The sequence below is a fragment of the Trichoderma asperellum genome, chromosome 1, assembly GCF_020647865.1.
Source record: "Trichoderma asperellum chromosome 1, complete sequence".
NCBI classification, from domain to species: domain Eukaryota; kingdom Fungi; phylum Ascomycota; class Sordariomycetes; order Hypocreales; family Hypocreaceae; genus Trichoderma; species Trichoderma asperellum.
This window is the reverse complement of record NC_089415.1, coordinates 1629362-1657051: the sequence shown is the minus strand read 5'-3', so window position 1 is coordinate 1657051 and position 27690 is coordinate 1629362. Positions and strand designations below refer to the sequence as shown.

Here is a 27690-nt window from a genome sequence, read left to right as displayed (position 1 = left end):
GTTCGACACCCGCCACCGCGCTCCGTACCTTACATGCGACTACAGGCGCTCTTTAGATAACGATAACACACCTGCTGATAGTGCGACGCCTCTGTTTCCCTCCACATCAGGCTCTGCATATCCGCCTTTGCGTAGCCAAATATACAAAAAGGCTATTGGGCGTGTTCTCTTCTGAGGTCCCAAGCGGTGTTTTGCAGGCACGTATAAGCTCATGTATATAGGTACAGTACTTGCTCCTTGGCCCCGAGAAACATTGGTCTAATAAGACGCATCACACTGGGCGTGTGCATAATATACTGCCGCGCTTGTACCCTTTCCCCACAATATCTTTTGTCCTTAGTTCGCGATCTCTCTCTTGCCTTTGCACTTCACATCACTCTCTTCTTGTGCGCCTTTCTTTTTCCCATTGCGTCTTTCTCCGCCTTTTCTTTCAAGTGTCGCATTCTTTCTTCTCCTTCTCTCTGTGCATATCACCGCTCTTCCATATCCCGCCGGCCCTTGCTGACCTCTCGTGCTTCTACGTCTGGCAGAAAAAATCCCGTGCTCACCTTGGCAGCATTTCGCTTCTCCCCGTTGGATGAGACTTCTAGCGATGGGCTTCTGCCTAGCTAGGTAGCTCTGATATACCATGGCAGACATCAACGAGGTGCTGGGGAAATGGTACGAAGAATTCCAGCAAATCCCCGCAGAGGTCCATCTCCTCTGCCCGCGCATCAGTGATGAAGACGACGAGAACTACAAGAACCTTGATGATCCCGACTCCCGGATTTCGACCGAAGAGAAGAATTCCCGGATCCAAAAGAGCAAGGAGCGCATCGAGATCACCTATTGGAACAGTCTGATCTTTGGCTTCGACAAAGAGGAAGCTGGTAAATGGCTGCAAGATTTCACTTTGCGGCTTGAGAACTGTCTCAAGTACTGCCCCGAATGTGTCCTCAATTGGCATATGAAGCGCAAGCACCATCTGCAGATGTTTTCAGAGTAATGATTTCCCGTCACATTCTCAACAAAGGTAGCCCACTTGCTAACATCCTTTGATCCAGGCGATGGAACGAAGATGCCGTTGCACAAATCCGAGACTTACTTACCAACCTCGACGTGAACCGAATCGGTCAAAACCTGACCTGGGCGAAACAATTTATCGAGAAGATTGAAGTATCAGGCACGGTATTCAAAAAGTCACAATTCGGCGAACATCTCACCGAAGTTCACATTGCCGTCTACGAGGCCCTATGCTGCGTGCCATATTTGGCAAACACAGAGCAACGAGCCGTATTCCACTACGTTTTCATGCGCTTGCAGGGCAAGAGCTACCTCAAGCTCGGAACTAAGGATCCGCTGCCTGGAATGACTTTCTTCTTGTTTGACCAGAAGAATGATGACCGCCGTAGGTGGGCGGCAGAAAACTGGAAAAACATTGAAAGCGCTGGCATGACGGAAGAACAGTTCGATTGGGCCGTGAATGATGGTCTGATCAGCTCTGTGGACTATATCAGTAAATGGGATCCATCCCAGGCTAGTGGCGATATCTATCTCGAGATTGAGCGCTTCTGGCATGGTTTTGAGACTATCCTCAGGACGCTCAACAATGAGATTATTCTGAGCCGTCTCCGCAGCCTGGAAGCTCCGTCGGGGAACTTCAACATCTACGACTTGCTATTTCGACACATTCAATTCTGCCGGTCCGAAGGTGTGCTGGTCGTCACTATCAAAGTTCTTAGTGGCTTGTTGAAGAAATCACCGAAAGCGTTTTGGGACGTCGTTGGCGACGCTCGGCCCAATGTCATTGCAGATCTGGTCTTTGGCAGCCCCGTCTACAAGACTCTTCTGCGGCAATCCCTCGAAGACTGCTGGTCTGTTGTAGATTCTGGGACCCAATTCACACCGTTTCCTACTTCTTGGATCCAGCCTTGGCTCCAGTCCCTCGGCCGCGACCGCAGATACGATGCTTGCGAGGTCTTGATGCACACTCTCTTCGAAATTTTGGCAAAGGACTCTAGCATCGGCGAACCTGGCCAAGCTGCTTGTGTCCGCGCCGGCTTTGACGCGCTGACTTTTACCATGAAATCGTTTCTTGACCCAGAGACCCAAATTGCATCTGGGAGCACTCATCTCTACGCCAGTGCTGCTTCGAGCCTTGTTGTTAAGCACCTCAGCCTCATACTATCAAACATGAAAGCATCTGGACGAAATGGAGAGATTGAAGGCTGGACTACGTTTAAAGTAGCCGATGCCGCCAGGGAAATGATGAGTGCCGCCATGAAGCTGGATATGAAGCTCCTCTCCGAAGAGTATCATGCCGTACATGCTAACAAACCGCTGCAAACGGCCATCATCAGAGATTCCAAGGCATTCTGGGAAGGCGCCTTGGAGATGTTTGATACATCATCCGGCCAAGTTGCCGTCGCAAAGGATATTTTTGCATCGCTGGCACCGCTTGTGCCTGTGGAGCAAATCAGACCGCGCAAGACTGATAATAAACTGGATGCGTCTGGCCAAACGTTTAACAAGGCTCTTGGTGATACGGCAGATGTACTTGCTAGGATCTTCGGCCGGATCTCCGAGCTTGATGTTACTGACTTGAACGAGTTGTATACCGATCGAGTACCTTTCCAGGTCACCACTGCCTTGTCTGTGCATGAAAACTCAGATCTTGCAGAGGCCTCCGCCGAAGTTTTAAAGAGCTGGACTGGGGAGCTCTCCCGAAGCGGTGCCCTAGAGCAGATGACACAGCATCATCCAGACCAGACGCTTGCCTCCATTGTCTGGTCTTTGGAGCGCGTCCTTCGACCTCCCTATCCATGGGGCCCAATCAAACCACTCCTGAATATGAGCAGAGATGTTCTGAGAGGTCTCGCAGATCCGTCGTCGGGAGTGCTCCGTGTCAGGACTCTGGACCCCAAGTCGGCCGCCACTGTTCTGCGGTGGTGGAATGAGCAGTGGCGATTTGTCTCCAAGGCATGTCTCAATATTGAAGCATGGTCTTTTTACATCCCCAACAGCATCATGACCGAGTTCTGCCGAGAAATCATGGAGCTTGCTGAAGCTCTCATTGCTGAGGATGGTTTGCTTACCTCCGCGACGGCGCTTGGCCGAAGCGAAAAGGACATGATGGCCAGGATTCTGGCCCCGGCAAAGGACAACTTTCGCGGAATGGAAAACATGATTAGACTCAAGGATCGGTGGCTCGTTGACGTTACCGTTCGCGTTCTTTGTAAGATCCTCAAACGACTCCAGGAAAATGCTCTCGAAATCAACTCAGCCTCGCGGAAGCTCATTACTGATGCTTGTCTGCCAACGGCGACCCCAGGAAAATACGTGCGATCCACAAACTTGACCGATCAACAGCGTGCAGAGCTTCTCCAAGCGCTGGGCCAAACGGATGAAGAGATCCAGGCCTATCAGCAAGAGATGAGTGCTCAGCAGCGTCAAGAGCGTGCGCTAACTGACAAGGCTAAGAAGCAAAGCAAGCTTGACGCCTGGTCAAAATCCGCACCTGCGACTGCTTCTGCGACTACTACGGCTACGTCCAGGGCTGCTTGGTCTAACCGAGATGATGTGTTGGAGCTGAGCAAATCAGTCGATAGCCCGCTCCTTAAACAGATCGAAGCCCGGCAGGCTAGGGCCAAGGCGGCGGCCAAGGTTCCTGACCAAAAGGCAATCTCAGCACTAAAGGAGAGCAGACAGAGGGAGAAGCTTGAAAAGGCTAGGCGAGATGCGGAGGCTATTGCGCGAGCCCGGGCCCTTCGTGGGGAGTTTGTCAAAGGCGAAGGCTCTGGCCTGCAGGGCCTTGGAATCACTGGCAAAGATCATTCACGAAGCGAAATCATGGTCAACAGCTCTGATGAAGAGTCCGATGCTGGTAGTGACGATTCGGATGCTGACAATCAGCTGGCTGCCTTGAGCACTGGAGGCGCAAAATCCCTGACCGATGCTGAAAAGCGTCGTCAACAGGCTCTGCGGGACAAGCTACGGCAGCCCGTCAAGAAGGTCAGGCAGCAGCGCTCCGTTAAAGAGATGAGAGCTCGGCTGATACCTCCCATGGATCGGCTTCATAATACTGTTCTCGCGTGGGATATTTTCCACGCTGGGAACGACCCCCCTAATGGACCAAAAGCCTCGGAAGTTGCAACCAAATACTCCGATCCGCGGTCGTACCAGGAAACTTTCTTCCCCCTGCTGGCGTCTGAAGCCTGGCGTTCATTTGTCACCTCCAAAGACGAGGTAACTGCGCAGCCGTTTGGCATGAAAATTGCTAGCCGCGCAAGTGTGGACAGCTATCTTGAAGTGACCTTTACAATGCCTATCCTCCAGTATCGGGAACGTGGTGTCTTCGAAGGCGACATACTGCTTGTCTCTGAGGCGGAGACTCCTCTTGTATTTGAGTCGGCCAAGCACTGTCTAGCCCGTGTCCATCGTATTACTTACAAAAAGGACACCGTTGAGGTAACATATCGCGTAGCGTCACGTAGTAACCCTCTCTCCCCCATCCTGACTCCTGGTGCCACTGTGCATGGCGTAAAAATCACAAACATGGCGACCATAGAAAGAGAGTATGCCGCCCTGGAGAGTTTGCAATATTATGATCTTATGGATGAGATCCTAAAGGCAGAACCATCGCCGATCCTTCGCTACGGAGAAGAGCGCGTATCCAACTACATGGGAAACTGGGCATTGAATCAGGGACAAGCCCTCGCCGTACTTGGCGCACAAGAAAATGATGGTTTCACTTTGATCCAGGGGTAAGAGTATAACGACTTTTTTTTTTTTTTGGGCTGTTTGCTTTTCCCTCCTCTATTTCTAGCATGCATGCGCTAACTGCCTTCTCTTCTTATATTATAGTCCCCCCGGTACGGGAAAAACCAAGACCATCGTAGCCATGGTTGGTGCGTTACTGTCTGAACAGCTCGCACAAGCTCCTGCTGCCGCAGTCGGGGTCCCTCTTGGCGTTCCCATGAGGCCCGGTGGTGCTCCCGGAGGCAGTCAAGCCCGACCCAAGAAACTACTTGTTTGCGCTCCGAGTAACGCCGCTGTAGATGAGTTGGTGCTTCGATTGAAGAGCGGTATCAAGACGACTAGTGGCAAAAGTAGAAATATCAACGTTCTTCGTTTGGGAAGAAGCGAGGCCATCAATGCCGCAGTCAAAGATGTCACACTCGATGAGCTGGTCAAGACTCGTCTTGAAGGTGATACGACCAAAGATAAAGCAAAGGCGGACAGAGACAAGCTTCACGAGGAGGCCGCTGAGTTGAAAGAACAGCTCGCGCAGCTCAGGCCACGACTGGAGGAGTCTCGCAACAACGACGATCGAACATTGCACAATTCTCTGTCTAGACAGTTTGATGAGCTGAAACGAAAGCAGATGCAAATCGGAAAACAGATTGATGCCAACAAGGACAGTGGCAACTCTATAGCTCGTGAGATGGAGCTGCGTCGCCGGCAGATCCAGCAAGAGATTCTCAACTCTGCTCACGTTCTCTGTGCTACTCTCAGCGGAAGCGGGCACGAGATGTTCCGCAACCTTGATGTCGAGTTTGAGACGGTCATCATCGACGAGGCAGCGCAGTGCGTGGAGCTGAGCGCCTTGATTCCACTAAAGTACGGATGCTGCAAATGCATTCTGGTTGGTGATCCCAAGCAATTGCCACCTACAGTCTTGTCGCAGTCTGCGGCTCGTTTTGGCTACGACCAGAGTTTGTTTGTGCGGATGCAGCAGAACCATCCAAAGTCTGTTCATTTGCTCGACATGCAATACCGAATGCACCCCGAGATCAGCAACTTTCCTAGCAGAGAGTTCTACGAGTCTCAGCTCCATGACGGCCAAGACATGCTGCAGCTTCGCCAGGCTCCATGGCATAAAGACGCTCTGTTTGCGCCATACCGATTCTTCGACGTTGAGGGTGTGCAAGAAAAGGGCCGAAAGGGCCAATCTCTTGTCAATACAAGAGAGCTCGAAGTGGCTCTGCAAATGTACGAACGGTTCAGCAGAGACTACAACGACTGCGACCTGACAAGAAAGATTGGCATCATTACTCCTTATAAGGCGCAACTCTACGAGCTGCGATCTCGGTTCCAGGCTCGCTACGGCGAGAGCATTACGGATATCATTGAGTTCAATACCACAGACGCTTTCCAAGGACGAGAATGCGAAATTATTATTTTCTCCTGTGTCCGAGCTAGTTCCACGGGCGGTATTGGTTTCATGACGGATATCCGCCGTATGAATGTCGGTTTGACGCGAGCCAAATCGTCGCTGTGGATCCTGGGTGATTCACGAGCTCTCGTTCAGGGAGAGTTCTGGCGCAAATTGATCGAAGACGCACAAGAACGAGACCGCTATACAAAGGGTGATATTCTCTCCATGTTCCGCCGCCCACTGGAAAAGGCGAAGGCGGACGCATACGTGTCGTCATCTGGCCGAAGCTCCGCTGCTCCAAGCCTGGCTAACTCTCCCCGACCTCTACCTCAGCAGATGGATATTGCCATGAGAGATGCGACCCCCAGTGCCGGTAGCAACAATGGAATCTCACATGTGACAGCACCAACTAGCATAAATACTGTCGTCCCGCGCTCGAGTGGACCGCCAGTCATTCACACTTCAGGGAAGTCGGCCCCTGCAGATGGAAAGAAGCGGCCCCTGGACTCCCCCGAACCGAACCAGACCGTAACAAAGAAGGTAAGAAGAGATACCGGGTATACATAGTGGTTGGTGAAACAGCAGATCGAGCTGACACATGAACAGATTGCGAGCGACACTTCACGACCTGGAAGCCTTATGGGCAAATTTGGCCAGAGGCCCAGACCGATTAAACCCCCAACTGATCCTTCTGCCATGTCTCTGCTGGGAATGGTGCCCCCCGAACGACCTCCTCCGGTTATCAATTCTGCACCTCCACCGGTATCGAGACCGAGTCCACCAGCTGGTCCTGCGGCAGCAAGTGGCAACCAGGTAAGTATTAGCTGAAGCGGGAGAGATGTATTGCCGGCTCGTCTTTTTTTTACTGATCATGGTGCAGGCCAATCCACAAGCGCCCCATGCCCCGCGAAAGAAGAAGAAGCCGAATCCGTTCCTTCCAAAACGGCGCTGATGGGCGCATCTTGCCTCTGAATGCTGTCTTCTTTTCGCCTGCTCTTTTTATTTTTCTCTCCTTTTTCATTTTCTTCATTTTTTTAGTCCTTTGAAAGAGCTCATAGAAGGGATATTGTTCGGCGCAGAAAAACCTTTGCTAGATGGATAATAGATCATCCACCGCTGAAATTCAAATCAACAACAGGGCATCTGGCTGACCCCTGAAGTGGTGGGCGTCTCGCTTTATCGAGAGCTATATGCTCAGCCGCGCTGCCTCAAGTTGCTCTATCGACATATTTGCTTGTTATTATTATCTTATTTGCTTTTAATTTCTTTGTGTTCTCAATTTGGGAGAAACAACACTGTGGAAAAGCGAGAAAAGAGGCACAAAACGCTGTCTTGGGCCAATTTTTCAATTGTAAGAATGGAGTGCACAAGTATTTAGATACCAGCATGAACTAACGGAAGAACAAAGCTAGATTTATATCAGGTAAATCAGACGACAGAAGACGTGAGAGCGATGGCAAATACACCCTTCAGCATGTCGAATGGGCTGGTGAGGCAGTACTTGCAAGCCAGAGCAGTTTTTTACAATGCAGCCTCGACTATTCACTCGAGTCTCCGATATCTTGATAACTGCTTCGCCGGCCACTTTAGAAGGCGCTTCACCAACAACCGGATGTTTCATCTCGGGGAAGAAAGATCTACGATTAATGACGAGGAATGTGGCTGAGAGAGAGCCAATACGGGGTTATATAGAAAGAGGGCTAAGGAAAAACTGAAGACGAAATAAGGCAAGCTTACGATTGTCATTTCATTCTCAAAAAACGGCTACACACTGGTGGGCAAGACATGTCTTTTTTTTCTTTTCTTTTTTCGGGCGCTTTATTAGACAGGACTAAGTGAAGGCGACGGTATGACAGCATATGATTTGCATCTGAGGAGTTTTAAAAGCATAGGGCTACGGGATGCAGTCATTATATAGTCTATGGCGTGCACCTATTTGAAAACGGCCAATCTTGGATAAGGCTTCGATAGGCTATGACGCCGAGCCTTTGAGAATTAAGAAGACAGGGACTACTTGATTTTAGATACAATAGAGACGATGTGAATGTTCTGAAATGATTAATATTCCAAGAAAAAAAATTGATCATCTTAAAGGCTGCCTGTCTATGGCGATTGAGGCTACTTTGGATCGAATATAAACTGAAATTCCAAGTTTGGCAATGGACGTGGGAAAACTCTCTAGTCGCACCAATTTGTTCAAAGACCACCATCACATTCGTCGGTGGGGTGCAGAGAAGGCATGTTCAGGCAAAAGAAATCATTCGGTCTTCGTGCGAAGTTGGTAGAAACGTCAATTGGTTCAAATCCGACTAACTAGACGAGCTAGGTCATAAACCATGAATTCATTATATCCCATTCCCATATCTCATAACTCATTATCATGCAGATACCATTGTCTTCTCTGCTGGGTGCAGATTGACCGAGTCGCTCGCTGGCGAGACTCTTTTTTTCCCTCTCAAGTCAGTAGCCAGCTGAGCAATTAGTCTGCAAGCTAGACCTTCTTAAATCCTGGCCTAAGATGGTCAGCGACCTCTCTCTGGCGGCGACTAGGGCGACCGGTAGGGAAGACCCAGTAAACGACCTGATCTTTGGAGCTATTTGGCGGGATAGGCTTAGGGGGCCTGGGAGTAAGCAGCAGGAGCAAGAGGAAGGTTCCTGGCGTCGGCTTGCCGCCGCAGAGAGCCAGGATATCCATACGGAATTGGCGCAATTTTTCTATCATGTGTGAGTATGACATTACCTCAGGGAGAAACATATTCTACAGTAGCAGTAGGACTCAAGACTTACCCGCCACTTCAGGGTCGCAGTACAGGCCGTTGTGGCCGCGCGAGTTCATGATGACAACCGGCATTGCGAATTCGAATCTAGCGTTGCTAGTGCGTGAAGCTGTCTCTGTTTTAGTGGAACCAGTTAATAAGGATGTGCAGATCAGTACACTGGTAGATGAGGGATGAAGACGTACATGACTCTCTCTTTCTCTTCTTGTCTATGACGATGTGCTTCGGAGCGTGTTTGATTTTGGCAGCCTGGCACAACTTGGTTGAATGATGGGCGCTGTGAAGTGGAAGAGAGAAGAAGAAGAAGAGCGCCAGATGAGCAGCGGTGCGGAAGAGAAGCTGCTGCTGTTTGGCAGTGGAGGAAGTAGCAACCACGGGCCGCGTAGTGAGGAGTTGAGCACTTGCCTTACAGCACTGCTGCAACTGTAACTACCTGCTTAACTCTGGGGGGCGACTACCTAAGATGCTCCGGGGCCACTGTCAATGACATCAAAATATCTCCCTTTTCTCCTTCCCTCTCTCTATCTTGACCAGGCATCTGCTTGGCCTCTCGCCGGCATTCTTCCTTCTGTTACTACTCCTGGTCTGTTTACCGTTTGTCAGCTCAACGGTCCAACGGCAATCCGGGATGCAAGTCTCCCCTCTTCTCGTTACCGAAAAAAAAAAAACCAAAATGAAGTGCAGGCAGGGAGCAGGGAAGGGCATGGCCAGCGGACATTTCGAAGGCTCCCAAAGAAGGCATGGAGGAGCCACTTGTGCCCAGGGTGGATAATTTCGCCTGCAGCTCCGCGTCCCCTTGCATTCAAATCCAGGTCGCTGCCGTATGAGTGCCGGTGTACGATTATTACTGCTGGTTGCAGGATTAGCGGGCGAGCCTGGCTTGCGCTCTCCTCGCCAAAGGATGATGCAACGGCGGCTCGCTAGAGCTAATACGAGCAATGGTGTTGGATGCTAGATTAGCAAATGCATCGAGCCTGTTCAGCTCAGCTGTGGTGGTGCTGCAGTGTGCCGTTGAAAAGACGCCTTGGATGCATCCCTTCGGAGTGCCTTGCTCAAGGGCACGCTCGCTGCTCCCTACTTGTGCATGCAGAAAGCACCAAGACAGTGGTCTATAATTACGAACCCATGTCGAAAACGACTGACAGAGGACAGAGACTCCACGGCAATCAGCGAGCTGGAGCCCCAGATCCCTGCAACCCACCCGTCATTGTCATCATCGCTGCTTGGTTCATCTCGGCTCGTCGTTTGGCTCTCAGTCGAGAACCGGCAGATGACGGGCATTGCAACCGCACACGTGTGAAGACAGGGTTGGCAAACGCTTCTGCCGTAGATAATCGGGACGGCGGCCCTTTTGGGGATGATAATCATTCTGAAGATTCAAACAATCAATGCGCGAGCTAGTGCAATTATGCGGGGGGGAAGAGGGACACGAGATGTGATCGCTCTGCTGGAGCCCGGTACTTCGCTCACAGCTTGGGCCATGACCAGCCATGCTGATGAATACAGCCGCTTTCAAGGCCGTCCAAGCCATCGCGTCGCTAGTCTTCAGCACTGGCTGGAAGAGCTACGGCAGAGCTCATACATACTATAACCGACACGGCCAATGGGCTCTCATGGCGGAATACGCCACCAAAACGGGGCCACCCTGCGAGCTAAATTGGCTCTGGAGATACCCGCTGTCCCATTGGAGGCCCTCGCCCTTGATGGCTCGCTTCTGTACGTTCTCAAGAGCCGGGGGTCCGGGGGTGCTGCTAGGCAGTGGCCAGGGTGCTAGGACGGTTGAGGGCCTCCTCATCAAAGGTGACCCGATGTTTAAGGAGAGACCCATGTTATTAAAGACACTGGCTTTGATGATGGCCGTGGAAAATGATCTTCAGGGCTGCGGTTCTTCACTATCTTCACCTCCTCCGGCTTGGTGAGCTGCAGGTCAACACCTTCTTTCTCCCTTTCACTACTCTTCCTTTTTCCATTTTTTCCCGCCTTTCTTTTCTTTTCTTTCTCGTGTTCAGCTCATACCTGCCACCCGAGCGTTGCTTTTTCTCCATCGTCGTTACCCTCCCTTCGTTTTATATCTAAACCAGCTTTTTCAACCACTATACTCTATTCATTCACAGATACATCTAGACCCGCTTGCTGCTAGACATAGCTGGACTTCCCATTCGCTATTTTTTGGTTTTTATTCCCTTTCCTTTTTTTTATTTCTTGCTATCTTTGCCTGTTTTAGCCCGTGTCTATCTCGCCTCCCACCATCCAAAGGCGCACACAGGCACACTTCTCGCTTCCCCTAGTCGTCGACTGAGACATACATCTGCCCTATCGAGGGCGAGAGAGCCCACGCAGTTCACAGCTCGGCCCTGGTGCTTCTTACTGCCGTATACACTGTAATATGCAAGCTTAGCTTGGCAGTGTTCATAGCTACCAGACGCACTCTCAGGTATCCTATCAACGATCAACGTCCCTGGCCAGGGAGGCACTGAGAACTAGTGGCGTGATTTGAGCACGCAAGGGCGTTGCCACCTTCGCCAGTGCTCTGAGTGTGTGCAGTTGGCTGTTGACACGAGAATTCGTCCACTAGCCCAGTCTATTCAAGAAGCGACGAAAATGGCCAGTGTTGAGGCAACATTTCTAACACCCTGGGTGGGGGACCAAAAACCACCTCCATCACCGCTTGCTTCTAATCCTGTCGTCTTTCGTCGGTATAGCACCGGAATCAATCTCTTGGATCGCAAAAGGGAAGACAAGAGAGCTTCCATGATCGAACCACCAATGATGAGGCCAAAGGTCTCGAAGAGCACGTACATCGAAGATGACGACGATTTGGACGATGATGATCTTGGCAAGCAAGACAACACCATGAGCTTGGCAGAATTTTTCAAGTCCAATGAGCCACCATCGGACAACTTCATGTCGGTTCCCTTTGCTTATGGAGAAGATAAAGAGCGAGAATCAAAATGGTCTAAATTCATGAGCATCAAGAGACGAAGCAAATCCGTTCCTAGGCCGCCAGTGAACATCCAACTGCCAGACTCTGCCGTGTCAGGCATCACGAGCGGTGGACACAGACACATTGCCATCTCGATCCCTCTCGACGCCATGCCTTTTGCAGCCGATTCGAAAGCACAAGACAATACGAATGTGAAGAATCATACTGGTGCCAAGTCGGGAGGGGTAAAGTCCGCGTATAGTACTCTCCCACGAAACTTTGCGGTCCAGACATACTCTGAAGAGAATGGCACCATCACTGTCTATCATCCAATCACAACAGAGACACCGGAAGGATTAGCCAGAGCTCTTCCTTCACATCGCTCCAGTGTTCTGTCCCAGCAATCTATCATATCAGCATCAAGCTTGGGCGAAAAGAGTAACCACACCCAAAGCAGCCACCGACGATCCAATAGCCAGTCTACGGGCTACTCTACAGAAGCATCTACAGTGGCCAGCACCAAAAGCAAGCAGCCTCACTACTTTAGCATATTCCCAAAGCCCACCACTCTGCCACAGGGGCTTCACCCGACTCCCCCAAGAAGGCCGAACCCTCAGCAGCGATCAGCGAAAGCAACGAGCATGATGATTGCCGCCAGTCAAAAGCATCACCATCCAGCACATTCGGCATCCATTGACGGCCTGCTGAGTTTAATCAAAGATGAAGAGAACCTTCGCGATGGATATAATAAAAAACCACTACCATCCCCTCCTCCAAAGAGCGAGGCTAGAAACAAGCAGCAGTACAAGCCGGGCATTGGATTTCCTTCTCCCATCACTGAAGAATCCACAGATGGCTCTTCAGTGGGCAGCAAGCGTGCCGTTCGAAAGGCCGTGTCTGCTCAGTCAATGTTATCAGTTAGCAAGGAGACACCTTCTCGTCCCTCAACAGCGGGCTCAATACAGAGCCGTCGCGATAAAGTTCGAGACAAGAAGAGGAGAGATATGGAAGCCGTACGAAATGCAAAGTTGCTAAAGGAACAACAGCAACGACAGCAATCTGAGAATAAGCAGAAAGGCGAAGAGGTAGAGAGCGCCAATGCAGACGAGCAAGAGGAAGGGAAAGGCCCTCAAAAGGCATCTCCCATCAACACGCTCTGCCCTATTGTCGTCGTCGTCGATCTTCAGCCCTCACCGGGATTGCCCGAAGAGACTCCTGTCTCCACGCCAACTGTCTCTTCACCAAGCCAGATGCGGCTTTCTCGCGACATTGACAGCGAATTGTATCTGGAACATAAGCGTAATATGATGGACAAGCAAATCTTACGACTCTACGAATCTTACCACGAGAATCGCCTCCGAGACGTGGAGCGTCGCATACGCCGCCTGGAGCGCAATGGTGACGTCTGGCTGCGGGCTTTGGTGCCCGTATTGGATGATATGAGCCGTAACATCAAGACTATCAATCCATCATTCAACAACAATAACTTTGCAGATGTGGAGGGTCGAGGCTGGGCTTCAGACGATGAGGTTAGCGGAGCAGGCGCAGAGCGCAAAGCTCGCAGCACCAAACGCAACAAGGCGGCGGCAAGGAGAGCTAGCTTGTCTCGAGGCCGGATTGCGGCAGGGCTTATTGGAGAGAAATTGATGTCTGATGACAGCGAATGGAGTGACACGATGAGCAGAAGCGACGATGTAAGTGGCCTTGGAATTATCGAGCCTTTAATGAGAGAACTGGCTGGCGAAGCACGACGAAGACAGCAGCAGATTGCTGAGAGGACGGCTGATGACTGGCGTGGCAACACTGTATAAGTGAGAGGAAGAAGCTTATTTCTTCTTCCTTCCTTTCCCCCCTTCTTTACTCTTCTTCTTCTTTGTTTCTTTTGTCTCTTGAAAAAAAAAAGGGTTAGCGAAAAGAATGGGTGATGCCTTTCTTTGAGGCGTTTTTGATGGATTCTTACGCATCTATATGTTGTATTTGATTTTCGAAGATTAAGTGCGATCATGCTTTGGGACGGATATCATCCCGGCCATGGTCGTATTTACCTACATATACCCGTACAACGTCTTGACTTGTCTTAGTTTACTCCACCATATCACATAGTGCCCTAGTATTAATTTATTTTGTCTGAACGAATTGCTCCATTCCATTTGAGAGATTATTCTCTGCTTCCCTGAGTAACTGATAGGCGGCTGCATTGGCGGAAAGGTCAACAGGCATTCATGGAGCAAGAAGCTACCGACATCGTCAAGTCACCCAACTGAAATCAGATTATTTCAGCGTGCTAGACCTGAAACACTGTGGGACTTTTGAGATTTGCGAAGAACTCTGCAAGATATCGACATTCGTGTACGTATGCGAAGGCCCCCAATCCTTTGCTGCTCCTGCTGACGCTTATTGCATTGAATGTACTAACTGGCGCCTTTGGTAATGACACTTGACTTCTGGATGGATGGAGGCTCTTTTGAATGGTTGCCATCACCGCGGCGAGATCGAGTCCCTCCGATTGCCTTCTTCAAGCCCCTTGATCCCAAAAGATGTAAAACTTTTCTCGTTATGTGAGTAGTGGTGAAAGAAGCAGGAAGTAGTAGAAAGCAAAGAAGCTCAGCAAAAGGTAAATAGCCTTTTTGGTAGACCTTGGTGAAACAAAGTAGCGAAACAGGTTTCTAGCGGCCTCACCTCGACAGAGTCGCATATGCTCTCCTGCTTGGCAGCCTGCGTCACTTTTCTCTTTGTAAACATTTTGATATTCTTTGTTGGTTCCTCATTGTACTGTCTGGCAAGATTTGTTGAGGTCGTCATCTTTAATGAATAAAACCGCGTGCTGACTTGCGGACAAAAGGCGCCTATCTATCTCGAGGGGGAATAACTTGTGCCGGATCGTTTGAAAACTCAAACGCGAATCGAAGAAACGTCTCCCCTAATATCGCATTAGGATCTCATTATTCTAGGTCCCTTGTATTAGAATTAGAAGTTGGCCTGACGAAGCCTTGAAAAGGTAGCTCTTCATTTCGCAAAAAAAAAAAAAAAAAAAAAAAGTTAGAGCATAAATAATACCGTAGGAAACACTAAGTCGTAGGTCATCATTCCAATTAACTGTATAGATTTCTCGTATGTGGAATTCTCCGCTGTGCAACGTCTTTGAATCGTTATCGACAGATGCCGTCGCCAAGTATAGATCACTTAGGATAAGGCGGATTTGCCATCCGACGATTGACTTGTATGTTGTGTGATACGTGCTCCAACGTGGTCTTCCCTTTCATCTCCATCCCGAGTCAATTTGCGCCTTGATATCAATTCTTCACTAAACGAGATTGCTTATTGATTCGAAGCTATCTGGGCCGGTCTTAACAGAAAACTTTGTTGCAGAATGATATGTGGCGTAAAAATGGAAGGCTAATAAAGCCTATGAGAAGAATTGTAACGAGAACACAGTAAGGATAGTGGCCCGATAGAATTGTGAATTTAGCAGAGGTAGACCGGTATAGCCATCAAAAGCTATGTTTGTAAATCTTCTTGGATCCAGTTTTGAACATAACAGACTAACGATCCAATTACACTCGAGAAGAGGATGGAGAGGATAGGTCACAATCAGAAGCTAACTGGAATCTCAAATGGACTTGCATTGGCAGAATAAGATTTGCATAATATATCTTCAGCCTTTGGCTCTTTTATCTTTTCTTTCAAAGTTTCCGGAAAGGCGATTTCTGACTGGAGATGTTGACATCATTTTCAAGTCAATACTTTGACAGGCGCCAAAGACGTATTTTTTCCAAGAGCCCATCTTGTCAACATAGTCATTGCCTATTTGACTAGAGCAGCAAATCCTGTTGTGCCCCAGCAACTGCTTTCTTGTTTCATCCATCTTCCTGGGTACTTGGACAATAAAATGTGAAAACAGTATGCTCAAAGGCATTGCGGCTAATTTGGTCTTCATCAATTGCGCTGGTGAATTGAAACAGTGGCGGACATTAGCTTTTTCCTCACTTAATCGCTGGTGGATGGTTCTAGATTCAGGAAACAGTCGGGTCGACCTGTTGATACCATCAATTGAAAGAGCTTATTGTTACTGAAAAGTGCTGGAAAGTTATTGGCTGCTCTGACATCTGTCATCGTACTCCTGTGGTTGAAACATCAGGCATACTTTTCCAAAGGGGAAAAAAAATGGAAAACATAAAACAGTGAAGAGAGCAGTAACTCATTGAAACTCATATGCGGAAATTAGAGCAGAGAGACCGCAACCCATTTTTTTCTACCCTCCCCTCTTACATCTTTGAGTTTTAGTAGGCCCAAGCTGCAATATTTTTGCTGAAGGGTACTGCTTCTTCATTACCGCTTCTTGATATTGTAGCTCTGCCATTTAGAGGCATCTACAACCATGTTGTAGCTTTACACGTACTTAGGTAGCGTTGCGAGTGATATTCCGCAAACAAAATGAATTGGCTTGTTTCACCACCACAAGTTGAGTATACTTTCAATAATTTCTTGGGTTGCTTCTGTACTTCAGCCAGTAGTTTGGCCACAAGTTGGCACGCCTTCGGGTAGCTTCAAGCAAGCAAGGCAGTGAGCCTGGAGGCTCCGGTCAGCCTGGGGCTGAACCGGTCTGCTGAGTCCAACCAGGTTGTTGAGTTCAACCGGCCTGTCTCGGGGTGCTCTGATTTCAGCTGAACGCTTTTCGGTGATGCAAACCGGGAATCAAATGACACTAGAGGTCCATGTCTCGGCGTATTTTCATTCTCGTAGCTCGAAATCACCAGTGATGGCGTCACAAATTTCGTTTTGCTTCGGTGAGTGACGACAAGGCTCTGCTTCACAGCAGGCCATTAGAATGGATCGTATGATGTCCAGGAGACTTGACAATCAACCAACAAAGCTGGCGCTTAGATGCCTCTCCTTGCGGCTAAGTCTAAGACATATCTCGCATGTTCACGTCCAGGCGTCAGAGTAATCCGGGCTCCTGGTAACACCAAACAAAGTGGCATTGATAAGCAGATGATTTTGTGGCTGGAAAAGATTTGGAGCATGCGCGCCATGAAAATCCGAGTGCTCTGTGACCTTGAGTAGACTCGCCACTGACTCAAAATCCTATTCACCGCTCAAAGCGACAGCGGCTGTGATAAGCCAGGAGAAGCCCATTAGGAAACCCCTGGCGTTGGACTTGATGGGCGCGCCTCTTTCCCCTTTCCATCGTGTTGATCTCGCCCTTGTTCTTTTCTATTCTCCAAGGCACATACACCATAAATAAGCTACTTCGTCCAGCGCGAAGCATTCAGCCGGCAAGGGCGCGACAACACCAAACCCCCCACTGATCTGTCGATGAAGCCCACCGGAAAGACCCTAGCCCTATCCATCTTTTTCAGCTTTTCTGTCTGCGGAAAAGAAGAAATGTGTGTCTGCTAATTCAGACTAGTTCAGGCTCCAATAAGGCGAAATCAGAGACAAGCAAGTCACTAGGAGGATTTGTTTAGCGGCGTCGATGGCCTAATGCTAGGTGGCCAGAGAGCTGTTTATCTCAACAGGTATGAAGTATGTAAGCTGGCAGGGCCAAAAGCTACCAACACCTAGCTCTATGCGGCTACTGGTTGGCTTGTTGGCTGGGTTGCTCTCGTAGGGGGGGGTGGTCTGAGTGCTCACCCGTCCGCCATCGGTTGATCACAGACTGCCGGACGATCTTGGCCTGCGCAAGTACTGCTGGAAGTAGCGCTACTCAAGAGGCTTTTGGCGCGGATGGTAAATTAGATCCCGCACCGCTAGTCCGCGGCGTAGTGACCAGCTTGCAGTTGGGGCGGTGGGAGTGAGGTCAAGCTGCGTTCATCTTTCGGGCATCTTGCTGCCGTGTATCACAAACACATGAACCATCGTGCGGGCGATTGGTTTTCTCCATGCATATGCATAGACTTGTACTCGCTTGCAGCAATGTTTGATTTTGCTTTTTTGGCCTATGTTTTTTTTTCCCGGCTTTCCTCTATTGCCTGCTTTGTCGGTTACGGTGCGGTGAATGATAAAAGGCTTGCTCTTCTAGCAAGACCAACCGACTCCACACGCGCTCCGTAATACGGGGTTGGCACCTTGTAGTTTGCTGTACAAAAGACGGAGAGGGCGGCCTGTGGGCGGTAGGACGAGCAAGGACGGAATATTGGCCGAGCACTCGTACGAGTATGTACGGTTATCGTACAGCGGCTGGAGAGAGAGAGATGTGTAATGTGTGTACGTCCGCAGATTCTTCGCAACGTAGCGCCACTAATACTAGGTGCTTGAAGCCTGGGATCGATGGCCTTGACTAGCCCGAAGCCATAAGCGTCAACAAGCGGCTTGCTTTTATTTTGACGTCTGTAAAGCCCGGGCGCGTGATGGATCTGTGGTCCTATCACCGCTAGCTTGTCTTCCCTTGTAAGTGTTTTAGCGGCTGCGGCGGCCATCTGCTTAGATGATGGCACCCAAAGTGGTGGATGATATTATTAGATTTGGGCTGCTGTGCATCCAGAGGCCCCAAAATTCATAGCAATTTCGTGTCCTTTTAGGAGGTTGTTTTCATGGGGAGCTGCCGGGTGAGTCGTATAGCCCCAATGGCCCAGGTGATCGTGTCCTCACATATTGGCTTCTCCAAGCAATTTCAATGGGGGAGGGCCTCTTTGGAGCGAGGGATTGAGAGCAAATGTGACGAGTGGCATGCAGGGCAAGAGGGCGACGCCAATAACGACGTTTGACTTGCATACAGGCTGTTTGACGATCCGCCTCGTCAAGCATGGAGAGTAGCGACGAACTGCGGCGATAGGCGATCTGACGGACGTGCTCAAAGCCACAGGCCAGATTTGGACGGCAGGGGGTCGGCTCGACATCGCTGATGGCGGCGTTGGCGTTGGCGTAGCGGCCAATGCATACGATGAGTCGACAAAGGTGTCTCAAGTCTGCACAGTCCAACCAGATACTAGCAGTAGCAGTAGCAGTAGCAGTAGCAGTCGCAGAAGCAGTGTTGCCTCCAAGCGAGGTCCCCCGTGCTGTACACGCCCTTGAAAAATCAAAGTTCAAGAGAAAAGAAAAGAGCCGCCAATGGTTGGCCGGAATCTGCCGTGATGGCCCCGGCTGGACATGGGAGATGTAGCCACCGGGACGGATGCCTTGCCACGCCAGGGAGGATATTAGCCTTTGATCGTATGTACTCGCGCCTGTCATCCACAACTGAGCTTTGTGAGACGGTATTGAATGGATCATGAGGGACAAGAGCCACCCGCACAATTCATCCAGCCAGCCGGAGAGCAGCCTGGAGCAGCCGAGAGGGTCCAAGAGGCGTCCAGAGTGGGTGGCTGGTTGAAGGGCCTGGGTCAAGTTGGGACGCCATAACGGATGGAGCAAACAGGAGTGGTGGAGCGCGAGGGAGAGATGAAGGGAGAACCGAGTAGCCGGGCTACTGAGCTTGCGAAGGCAGATTGATCCGGAGCAGAGCGCTCCGTAAGCAGCTGCGGCATGGCATCGATGGCGGGGATGAGATACGATTCCAAATCAACGAGCCTAATCGTGGTGTTGTGGGAGCAGAGCGGAATTGAAATCCAGCTGCGAAATAAACACCTGCCTATATGATTTTGTGCCAGAGGCAGTCGCGACTCTGAGGGCAAAAGGCAGGCAGGCAGGCCTTACACTGACGTGACAGGTACATGGCACCACTATCGCCGTTAGGTACCTATTGGGGCCCGCCAAGGCGCCCTTTGCGCCAAAATGCTACGGGGTGCTACCGCATTGGCTGTGCTCGGCTTTGTACTCGCCAGCACACGCATCAAAAATCGTGTACACAACACCACCACACTATGTATGTACAACCACTCAGGGTCTGCTATAGAAATTACCTACCTAGTTGCAGTATACCGAGGTAGGTGGTAGGACTAGGTTTGAAGCAATACTACTGGCGATATCATCGGCTGGAGCCTCGATCTCAGTGGTACGGCGCCACCAAAAGCAAAAGGGCTTAGGCTTGATTCGATTCGACGGGTCTCCTGGCCTCTGGAGTGGTCAAGCAAGCATCGGTGGCGGCGCCATTTGCTTGAGGGTGGCTGCACGAATTTAATCTTGTGTTTATTTTTACTCTGCCCTCATTGCGCATCAACCACACTTGGCTGTATATGGACCTATGGACTAATATCTGTCTGTATGTACGATACACTTGGATTGTAGGATTCCCGGGCTCACGCCCCTCCCTGGCGCTCGCGCCCACAACCATCTCATCGGCCAATAACTCAGAAATCACAAACAATCACAGGCGCTAGTAGCGCCTATTTGGAGATGGAGATCAGCGTCGACAAGCATCAGCTACAGCACAGGGTCCAGCTCGAGACCCAACTCAGTCGGATGAACAGGCCGGAGATGGTGGCGATGCCTTGTCCCCGATCCTATCCTGCTTGTGTGTGTGTGTGTGTGTGTGCGTGTGCGTGTGTCTGGCCATTCAACAGTAAAGAAAACAAGGTGGAATCAAGGGGAATCGAGCGAAATAATGGAGCAAAAGTTATCAGTCGAGACAAATAACAATACTTTGCCCCCTCTACTATTTACTTGCCATTCTGCTGTTGGCCATGACATTCTAAGCCTACCAGTATTTACTACCTTTCATTACATACTTGTACATTAGTAGTCTCTGCTTCTCCAACCTTTCCACCCTCGTCCGATGCCATCCTTCTGCCTTGTATTGCCACCCCTTTTTTCGAATCCCTCAGATGTCTTTTCTTTCTTTCTTGTCTTTTCTTTTCCTTTCCATTTACCGTTTTTTTTTTTTTTTTTTTTTTTTTTTCTTTTCTCATCCCTTCTTACACCGATTCACGTCTCATTTCCCTTGTAAACTTACTTTTGCTCTTGTGCTACTATCCTGCCCTCCTGAAAGCCCGAGACATGTCTTAGATTTTGCCTGTGTGCTGCTGATTTGGCAGGGGCATTTGGGCAAGAAACTTTCGCTTCTAAAATTAAGTTGTGGACTAGGTTAAGTAAATACCATTACTTGACCTCGTTTTCTTCGTCTTCTCCAACCAACCGCTATAATCTCCAAGTCTTTGTGAAAAGAGAATCCGGATCTGATGGCAAGGATATCTCTACAGGGTACCTCCAAGATCGGCGCCATTCCCCATCGTCTTGACGGATAGTATCGCTTAGTAGTAGGCAGGCCAACATATCTTCACAAAAAATTATCAGCTAAAAGTGGAGGTAAGCCACTATTGTGGGCTTCGTTTCCGATGGCGGAAACAGTCGCATACATCAGCACGGTGCTCTGCGTGCCTTGGTCCTATTCTGCCGCCAGGAAACCCGCTGGCATCCCCCAAAGTCCTCCACCAAGCTCCAGTTCAAGAGTCAAGCGTGCCCACTGACAGCTGGCAATTGCATCACAGGGCTCTCAATCCCTGCCCTCTCCAATCTCACTCCCGAGCCCACCCAAGATTTGTCCAGTCCCCACTACCCAATCGGGAACCAGGACCGCATCTAAGTCGCCTGTCTCTCGACAGCTCCAATACCCACCCCCATCCATCAATCTCTGGCGGCCCGGGACTATCCCCCCATCCCATCTCGCCCTCGTACAGACACTTCTGGGCTGCTGCTACCGGGGACAAGGTAGGGACCAGCAGCCATCAGCCATGGCCGTATGTGCGTGTACGGATTCATACGGCCTCGCCTGCCTACCACTCGCACAGAAGGTCAGAGTAGGTCGGCGAACTGCCAGGATAGACGCTGGGCGTGTGCGAGTAGTACGAGTACATGATGCCCATCCGTGCTATTTGCCTACCTGACAGTATACGTGCTACTAATATGCAGTTCTTTGTTGGACAGCGAGGACACGACCACTACTGACCGTACTGGTACACTCCCTGCAAGGCAGTAGGTCATTGTACATTAGCTGGGAGGTACTCACATACCCTCTGAGTGTATGTATGTACATGTATATATGCATAACTGGGCCCAGGCCCCATTGTCCGTGTCCTGAAGAAAGACCCCTGTATCAAAAGCACCTGCTTTTTTTTTTTCTCTTTATTATACCCCGGCTCTCTTCACATTTCTCTCGTCCACCAACATATCTTCTTTCTCTTTTCCTTTCCCTTCATAATCATTCATCCTCCTCTCGAGCTATTCATCAGCCGGCTTTGAATCTGTTTTTTTTTTTTGATCTCCATCATCCCATAGCACGTCTTCGTCCCCACTCCACAGACAATATCGGGTGCCATTATGGACCCGTTGTCTGTCCCCGTATCGCCCACCGCACCGGCTCCTGACCTTCCAGCAGGACAAAAGACCGAGTCCGTCACTGTCATCGAGCTAAACGACACAGAGTACTTCAAAGAGGTGTTACAGTTACCTTTGGGCCAGTCCGAAGCGCAGGCTGACGAAGAGCTCTTGGAAAGAGCGAGTGCCGTTGGCATCACCGCTACTCTGCCATCTTTGGCCAGCCAATGCCCCCCCACCAGCAGCTGGTCGGACTCTTCGATTGGAACTCCACAGGACCGTTCTTTTTCTAATATAACCAACAAGACAAATGGAACCGGTGTATCGACTCAATCTTCTGCCATTTGCCCCCCAAGCCCTCTATTTGATTCCGAAGGAGGAGAAAGGAGAAGTTCGACATCGAGCCTAACTTTTGCCCACTATGAACGCTATATCTCTACCATCGATTCTGGTAGCAATGGCGATAAACCAGCCAAAGATCCACTCCCAATCTATAACTTCTCTCCCCAAAGGGTGTTCATACCCTCTCCCAAGAGCATGGCCAGCGCAAGTTCTAAGAAGAGTAGTTTTCAAGCCATCAAAGAACGTTTATTTGGCAGGAAGAAGAAGAAGGTTATCCAACCGGCGCCGTCACCACCGCCTGTTGTTGAAGTCAAGATGTAGGTCTTTTCTCTCCCTCTCCCTCTCCCTCCCCCCTTTCTTTTTTTAATTTGCGCAAATTGACTACACTACTCTCCTCCATTTCCCATATTCCTATTATCCCATATATATGTGGATGTATTAGCTGACGTCTTACGTGTATTATTTCATACAGTCTGTGTGCTACCTGTCGAGAGAGCTTTGCCGAAAAATCCAATGCCCTTCACAAGCTCAAGTGTGGTCACATCCACTGCATTGATTGCGTGAAAAATATGATCAAGCAAGCCGTCGAGGATGAATCCCTCATGCCACCAAGCTGCTGCTCCTCGCCACTTACGCCTTCACTGATCAGGGCAATTCTGAACCAAGATGACCAGGATACCTTTTTGCTGGCCGTTGTCAAGCTCAATACCCCGGCTGACGAGCAAATGTTTTGTCCAGACCCAGCCTGTGGCCACTTTATTCCGCCCCAAGATGGGTACGATCCCAGGCACCCACTTGATCTCACGTGCGTCAAATGTCATGGCCGTATGTGTGCCATATGCAAAGACACTGCCCATGGCCTCGGCGAAAATTGCCCTCTGGACTGGGAGCTGGTTTTGCTCAAGAAAAAGCAGCAGCAGCAGAATGACAAGGAGATCTGGAGGCGATGCTACGAGTGTAGAAGTCTGGTTGGGGCGAGCGAGACATCCCAACTCATGACTTGCCTGTGCAAGGCCCAATTCTGTTCAGTGTGTATGGGTATTTGGGATCCCATAACCGGATGTCCCAACCTTTGCAGTTTTGAAGATGAAATGCAACGGCGGCGGATCGCAGCAACTCTGTCTTCTATTAATGAACTGAAGCTACGCCCTAACCTGTCTATTCAACAGCTCGGACAGGAGCAGCAGAAAGAGCTGCATCGTTTTATAGAGTACAAGTTTCGAACCAAAGATGCTCTGCAGACGCGCCACCTGATGCAAGAGGCTACCTTGGAGGAAAAGTACGAACTACAAGAGGAAGCAATCCAAGAGAGACACGAGAAGACGTTGACTCAAATGGAAGTCCGTCACCTTAAGGCTGAGATGGAGCTTCAAGAGCAACTGAACCAATATGAAGAAAGCATTGGCTTTCGTATCAAACACATGGAAGGCTACTGCAACGGCCTTGGAAGAAACCCGAACTCGCAGGCGCCGGCCAGGACTGTTACCGAGAAAGACCTCCGAGAGCTTGGCCACCACTACCATATACGAGACACCATGGACCAGATCCGCTCAGGCAAGATCAATGTCATGAGGGAGCGACAGGCCAGGCAGCAAGAAGACTACCGCATCAAACAAGAAAACGAGCTCGAGACTTTCATGGATAAGAGGCAGGAAGTGCTTGACAAGATGGAAGCCGAGTTTCTTCGGGAGGAGACTCATTTCAATGAAGTCTTCGCAGCTCGCCAGCGCCGCGTACAGGCCCGATGGGTACTCGCCATTGAGGTACGGTGCAGAGAGCTTGAAAGGCAGAACCCTAAGCAGGCCTGCCGCCGTGTTTCAATTCCAAAATGGCCCGAAGATAGGGCCATTAGGGCCCGCCGCGGCGATAAGTAGCATTACAAAGTCCTCATTCTTTCGGCTTTGGAGCTGCTGGCAGAATTATCACGGACTTACTCGTCCGAGTAACGACAACCTTAATGTTTACAGACATAATACCCTGGACGACTGTCACCTTCTGCATTCTCTTTATCCATTCTCTTCTCTGGCCGAGACTTTATGTCTCTTGTAGCCTTGCTTCATTTTTCTCTTCTCTCGCCCCTTGAGTATCTCGTTTAATCACCACTTTTCCTCTTCTCGTTTATCCGATTCGATTGTCGACACGATCCTTATTTTTCTTTTTTTTAATGCGAGTACGCTTATTTTTCAATATTAGCCACGTATAATCCTGTTTATTTACTTCCCTTCTATATCTCACGCTGCTCGCTGCTCAATTACAAAATGGTGTAATTGAGGAACGCCTTCTTTCCTATCTCCCCCTTCTTTACCTTCTTTATAATTATTAATACTGTGCGATTCCCCTATCTCGTACCCCTATCAGCATTTTATGGGCATTTTGGCTCGTTGAAGGAGTGACAGAAACCGTCCTCTAACAACAGACGCAAAAAGAAAATGAAGAAAAAGGAAAAAAGAAAAGAAAAATGAAGCAAGCGAGCAAGCGGGTAGGATTGCATTTCATTACATCTACTATTCGCCTCTCACATTTTCACGTGTTGAACTTTTGTCTCTTTTTAATATCGTGTTTACCGACGCGAGCTCAAGGGCCTCGCTGCTGCACTTCAACGGATGATTGTTATGATACCAGCTAAAAGGGCGTGTGCACCCTGAAAAGCAAAAGGGTATGAATTAAAAAGTTATGGTTGATTTTTTTTATTTGGGTCATTATTGCTAGGCCATGGTCAAGGCCGAAGCCGGGGTGGATTCAAAGATTGTTGTGTCACACGCATTGCATTTGCAATTAGTAGATAGTATTACATAGCTGTGTTTAACTGTTGTCAAGATTAATATAAATAATGCATATCAAAAATCGAAAAGGCTTAGTGATTGTATCCTTGTGACCAATATGGGTTGATTTCGTAGAGTTGAGAGAGATAGTCAAGCATTAAGGGGGAGTGAGTAGAGACAGAGAGACGCATAGCGACAGAGACTCAACCTGCCGGACAGTCTGGCTGCCTTGGACTAGCTTGACTTACGCTTGCTGCTATAGACAGAGATTAACGTAATGTGACAACTGTGTCTCATTTGACCGTAGCATCAATGCTACGGTGAAATGGCCTTCATGTGCATCACTCAATGCTAGTATTAGCTGTCCCTTTCAAAGCATCGTAGTAGCTGCCGGGTGGGCTCGGCCAAATTCTTCCAGGATCTTGGGATAACAAGGCTGTAGATCCGGGTTGACCCTTGCCTCAGCTTTCCCGGCGGGCAAGACATCAGTCGGCCTATAGATCTCGTTCAGCTAGGATATTCAGTTGGGATATTTGCCCTACCACCCACCACCCACCACTCATCCGAAATTCGTCTCCCCTTGATGCGGTGGTGGGCGAGAGCCGAGTTTTAAAAGCCCCGTGCCTTGTTTGCACGACCGGAAAGCCTCCCTGGCTTATTTTCGGTGATGAATGCCATATTGGTAGGTATACACCACTAACTCGAATGCTGCGCTTTGCATGAAGCACTACATAGCTGTAGTGTCACTCTATGGCGTTCCGAGTTTGGGAGGGTGTGACGCTAAGGATGGCTACCCACAAAGATCTGGGATAGAGATTTGACTGTCTGGGGAACTCGCGATGAGACGGCTTGGCTACCTTGGCGTAGTAGGCTATTTCTGTCACTTGGTAATTCATATTGAGGATTATGTTACTGCACCTTGGTCGGGAAGACATCATGCCTGGTCGGTTTATTGTGGCGACACAGGATGGGCTATGTTTTGTGATTTGTTGTAGGTTATTTTAAGTATCTGAGTCTTCTTGTGGCAGATTTGGCATGGTTGTGGCAATGCTCCAAACATGTAGTAGATGAGAATGGTCTTTACCTGTGTGTGATGACGCTTATATGTAGAGATTGGCCAACAATAGATGACGATAACCCAAATAGCTCCATCGCTATAGTCTCAGCAATGCCTTTCTCACTGTATTTAATGCGAGATACTAGACTATTGATTAGTTACCAAGTGTAGCAATCGGTAGCCAGAAAGGATATCAAAAGCCTTACTTTCCATTTTCCTTATTCTGGCCTTCAAACAGGCACATCGGCACAAGAAAAGAAAGAAAGAAAAGGCCTTGGAAGTACTCCGTAGGAGAATGTAACTTGGAAATTTGTATTCCGTTTACTCTCGTTTCCCTGCCCATGGACTTTGATAGACGCAACGAACACTGCATTTACATGTTACACATACGCTATCCGTAGGACAAGATACTCTGCCAACTGAGAAGCAAGGCGATCTCTTCCTCTTTGCTCGCGTGGAGCATGTGTCGTCTCATACCAAGTATCAATAGTCTGAGAAAAAGAAATGAAAAGGGCCATCCATGAAGGACCAAGTACCGGTACTTACACCAAATCTACGCCCGGCCATTTTGGCGTATTAAAAGTTTTCGGTGATGATGATGGAGTGGGCGTAGACAAAAGCTGCCTCGGGGGAATGAAGCAAAAAAAAAAAAGCAACCATTGTTGATGACCCTGTTAGCTGAAAACCCGGCCGGTTTATGCTATAGTTCAGCCCTTTACCCCTCTTCATTGGGCCGGCTTCAAAGGCAGCCACATGATACGTTTGCGTGTCTTCTCGGCCATCTTTCCGCCTCGAGGGTTTCGCGTCCTGGTTTTCGACTGAGATGGTGGTCTCACGAAGGAATACCCCCTTCTCTCGCTTGTTGCAACTCGTAACTCCGAAATAAGCCGTTTGAGTAACCGCACATCAGGATATATACATCCTTTGTAAGCCGGCACAAGTTGCTCTTTTGGAAATGTGTCTGAGACAAAATGTCATTCTGTGTGGCTGGACGTTATTGTTGAGGCTGAGCGGACCTTTTCGTCCGTATATGAGGCGGCGAAGCGATGGATGAGACAAAGCTCTCCTCGGGCGTAGATGAAGCTGGTGACTTTGTCGTATGATATTTTCTTTTTGAAGCCTCTGTTTCAACCTCGGTCTCAGTTGAGAAACCCTCTATTAATACATCTCTACCCATCAAAGCTGTATAGTAGGCTAGTACTCCGTAGGCGTACTGTATGTATTTGGAGGTGAAGTGGAGATCTCCTGGACCCTTGTCGACACAACCTTTGGCACACGGATTTGATTTGACAAACACCAACGAAAAGGTTGGCTCTGTAGATCCGGAAGGCGGCAAATCCATTTTCTCCGTCAATTGCAATTACATAAGCCTTGACGTGCGATGAAGACGGCGGCTTTGGGGCTTTGGTTATCGCACGTGATCTTATCGCGATAACCCCACATGCGCGGCGCACCGAACTGGGTCATTGGAGAGGAAAAAAAACCCTGCCGAATAGCACAAA

General features: G+C 49.4%; 7 protein-coding genes across 8 annotated transcripts; 4 read left to right on the top strand and 3 right to left on the bottom strand.

The window, feature by feature from the left end:
- The first annotated feature begins 385 nt into the window (after positions 1–385).
- On the top strand, positions 386–8246 carry TrAFT101_000505 (uncharacterized protein). The gene is made up of 6 exons (XM_024899080.2): positions 386–981; positions 1044–4742; positions 4843–6676; positions 6743–6949; positions 7017–7487; positions 7549–8246. Exons 1-5 carry the CDS (start codon positions 629–631, stop codon positions 7086–7088), a joined length of 6165 nt encoding a protein of 2054 aa, XP_024764713.2. The 5' UTR covers positions 386–628; the 3' UTR covers positions 7089–7487; positions 7549–8246.
- Positions 8247–8395: 149 nt separating this feature from the next.
- Positions 8396–9829, bottom strand: TrAFT101_000504 (uncharacterized protein). The gene is made up of 3 exons (XM_066126047.1): positions 9099–9829; positions 8924–9028; positions 8396–8851 (listed from the first exon to the last, which is right to left on the bottom strand). The coding sequence occupies exons 2-3, from the start codon at positions 8985–8987 to the stop codon at positions 8628–8630; spliced, it is 288 nt and encodes a 95-aa protein (XP_065982144.1). The 5' UTR covers positions 8988–9028; positions 9099–9829; the 3' UTR covers positions 8396–8627.
- A 574-nt stretch (positions 9830–10403) lies between these two features.
- On the top strand, positions 10404–10832 carry TrAFT101_000503 (uncharacterized protein; the record flags this gene model as incomplete). Its single annotated transcript, XM_024903263.1, has 1 exon — positions 10404–10832. The coding sequence occupies one exon, from the start codon at positions 10404–10406 to the stop codon at positions 10830–10832; it is 429 nt and encodes a 142-aa protein (XP_024764711.1).
- Positions 10811–13969, top strand: TrAFT101_000502 (uncharacterized protein). Its single transcript, XM_024899271.2, has one exon. The coding sequence runs from the start codon at positions 11515–11517 to the stop codon at positions 13645–13647; it is 2133 nt and encodes a 710-aa protein (XP_024764710.2). The 5' UTR covers positions 10811–11514; the 3' UTR covers positions 13648–13969.
- A 1395-nt stretch (positions 13970–15364) lies between these two features.
- TrAFT101_000501 (uncharacterized protein) lies at positions 15365–19339 on the bottom strand. Its single transcript, XM_066126046.1, has one exon. The coding sequence runs from the start codon at positions 19046–19048 to the stop codon at positions 18368–18370; it is 681 nt and encodes a 226-aa protein (XP_065982143.1). The 5' UTR covers positions 19049–19339; the 3' UTR covers positions 15365–18367.
- A 2482-nt stretch (positions 19340–21821) lies between these two features.
- On the top strand, positions 21822–25204 carry TrAFT101_000500 (uncharacterized protein). The gene is made up of 2 exons (XM_024905896.2): positions 21822–22686; positions 22842–25204. The coding sequence occupies exons 1-2, from the start codon at positions 22031–22033 to the stop codon at positions 24241–24243; spliced, it is 2058 nt and encodes a 685-aa protein (XP_024764708.2). The 5' UTR covers positions 21822–22030; the 3' UTR covers positions 24244–25204.
- TrAFT101_000499 (uncharacterized protein) lies at positions 25134–27655 on the bottom strand (the record flags this gene model as incomplete). 2 transcript variants are annotated; one of them, XM_066126045.1, is made up of 4 exons in its annotated part: positions 25134–26002; positions 26050–26330; positions 26395–27454; positions 27553–27655. In XM_066126045.1, 2 exons carry the CDS (start codon positions 27653–27655, stop codon positions 27183–27185), a joined length of 375 nt encoding a protein of 124 aa, XP_065982142.1. In that variant the 3' UTR covers positions 25134–26002; positions 26050–26330; positions 26395–27182. The 2 variants fall into 2 exon arrangements, with proteins under 2 accessions (XP_065982142.1, XP_065982141.1); XM_066126044.1 differs by having other exon boundaries at positions 25134–26335; positions 26395–27149; positions 27205–27454.
- Between the last annotated feature and the right edge of the window lie 35 nt (positions 27656–27690).

What these genes read in the sequence shown, in the direction of transcription:
- TrAFT101_000500 (XM_024905896.2), top strand. Translation starts at nt 22,031, where the DNA reads ATGGACCCGTTGTCTGTCCCCGTATCGCCCACCGCACCGGCTCCTGAC. An exon ending in CCTGTTGTTGAAGTCAAGAT is followed by an intron (nt 22,687 to 22,841) that starts GTAGGTCTTTTC and finishes TATTTCATACAG; the next exon opens with TCTGTGTGCTACCTGTCGAG.
- TrAFT101_000501 (XM_066126046.1), bottom strand. Translation starts at nt 19,048, where the DNA reads ATGATCCATTCAATACCGTCTCACAAAGCTCAGTTGTGGATGACAGGC.
- TrAFT101_000504 (XM_066126047.1), bottom strand. Translation starts at nt 8,987, where the DNA reads ATGCCGGTTGTCATCATGAACTCGCGCGGCCACAACGGCCTGTACTGC. An exon ending in CTGCGACCCTGAAGTGGCGG is followed by an intron (nt 8,852 to 8,923) that starts GTAAGTCTTGAG and finishes CACACATGATAG; the next exon opens with AAAAATTGCGCCAATTCCGT.
- TrAFT101_000505 (XM_024899080.2), top strand. Translation starts at nt 629, where the DNA reads ATGGCAGACATCAACGAGGTGCTGGGGAAATGGTACGAAGAATTCCAG. An exon ending in CATCTGCAGATGTTTTCAGA is followed by an intron (nt 982 to 1,043) that starts GTAATGATTTCC and finishes CCTTTGATCCAG; the next exon opens with GCGATGGAACGAAGATGCCG. An exon ending in GGTTTCACTTTGATCCAGGG is followed by an intron (nt 4,743 to 4,842) that starts GTAAGAGTATAA and finishes CTTATATTATAG; the next exon opens with TCCCCCCGGTACGGGAAAAA.
- TrAFT101_000502 (XM_024899271.2), top strand. Translation starts at nt 11,515, where the DNA reads ATGGCCAGTGTTGAGGCAACATTTCTAACACCCTGGGTGGGGGACCAA.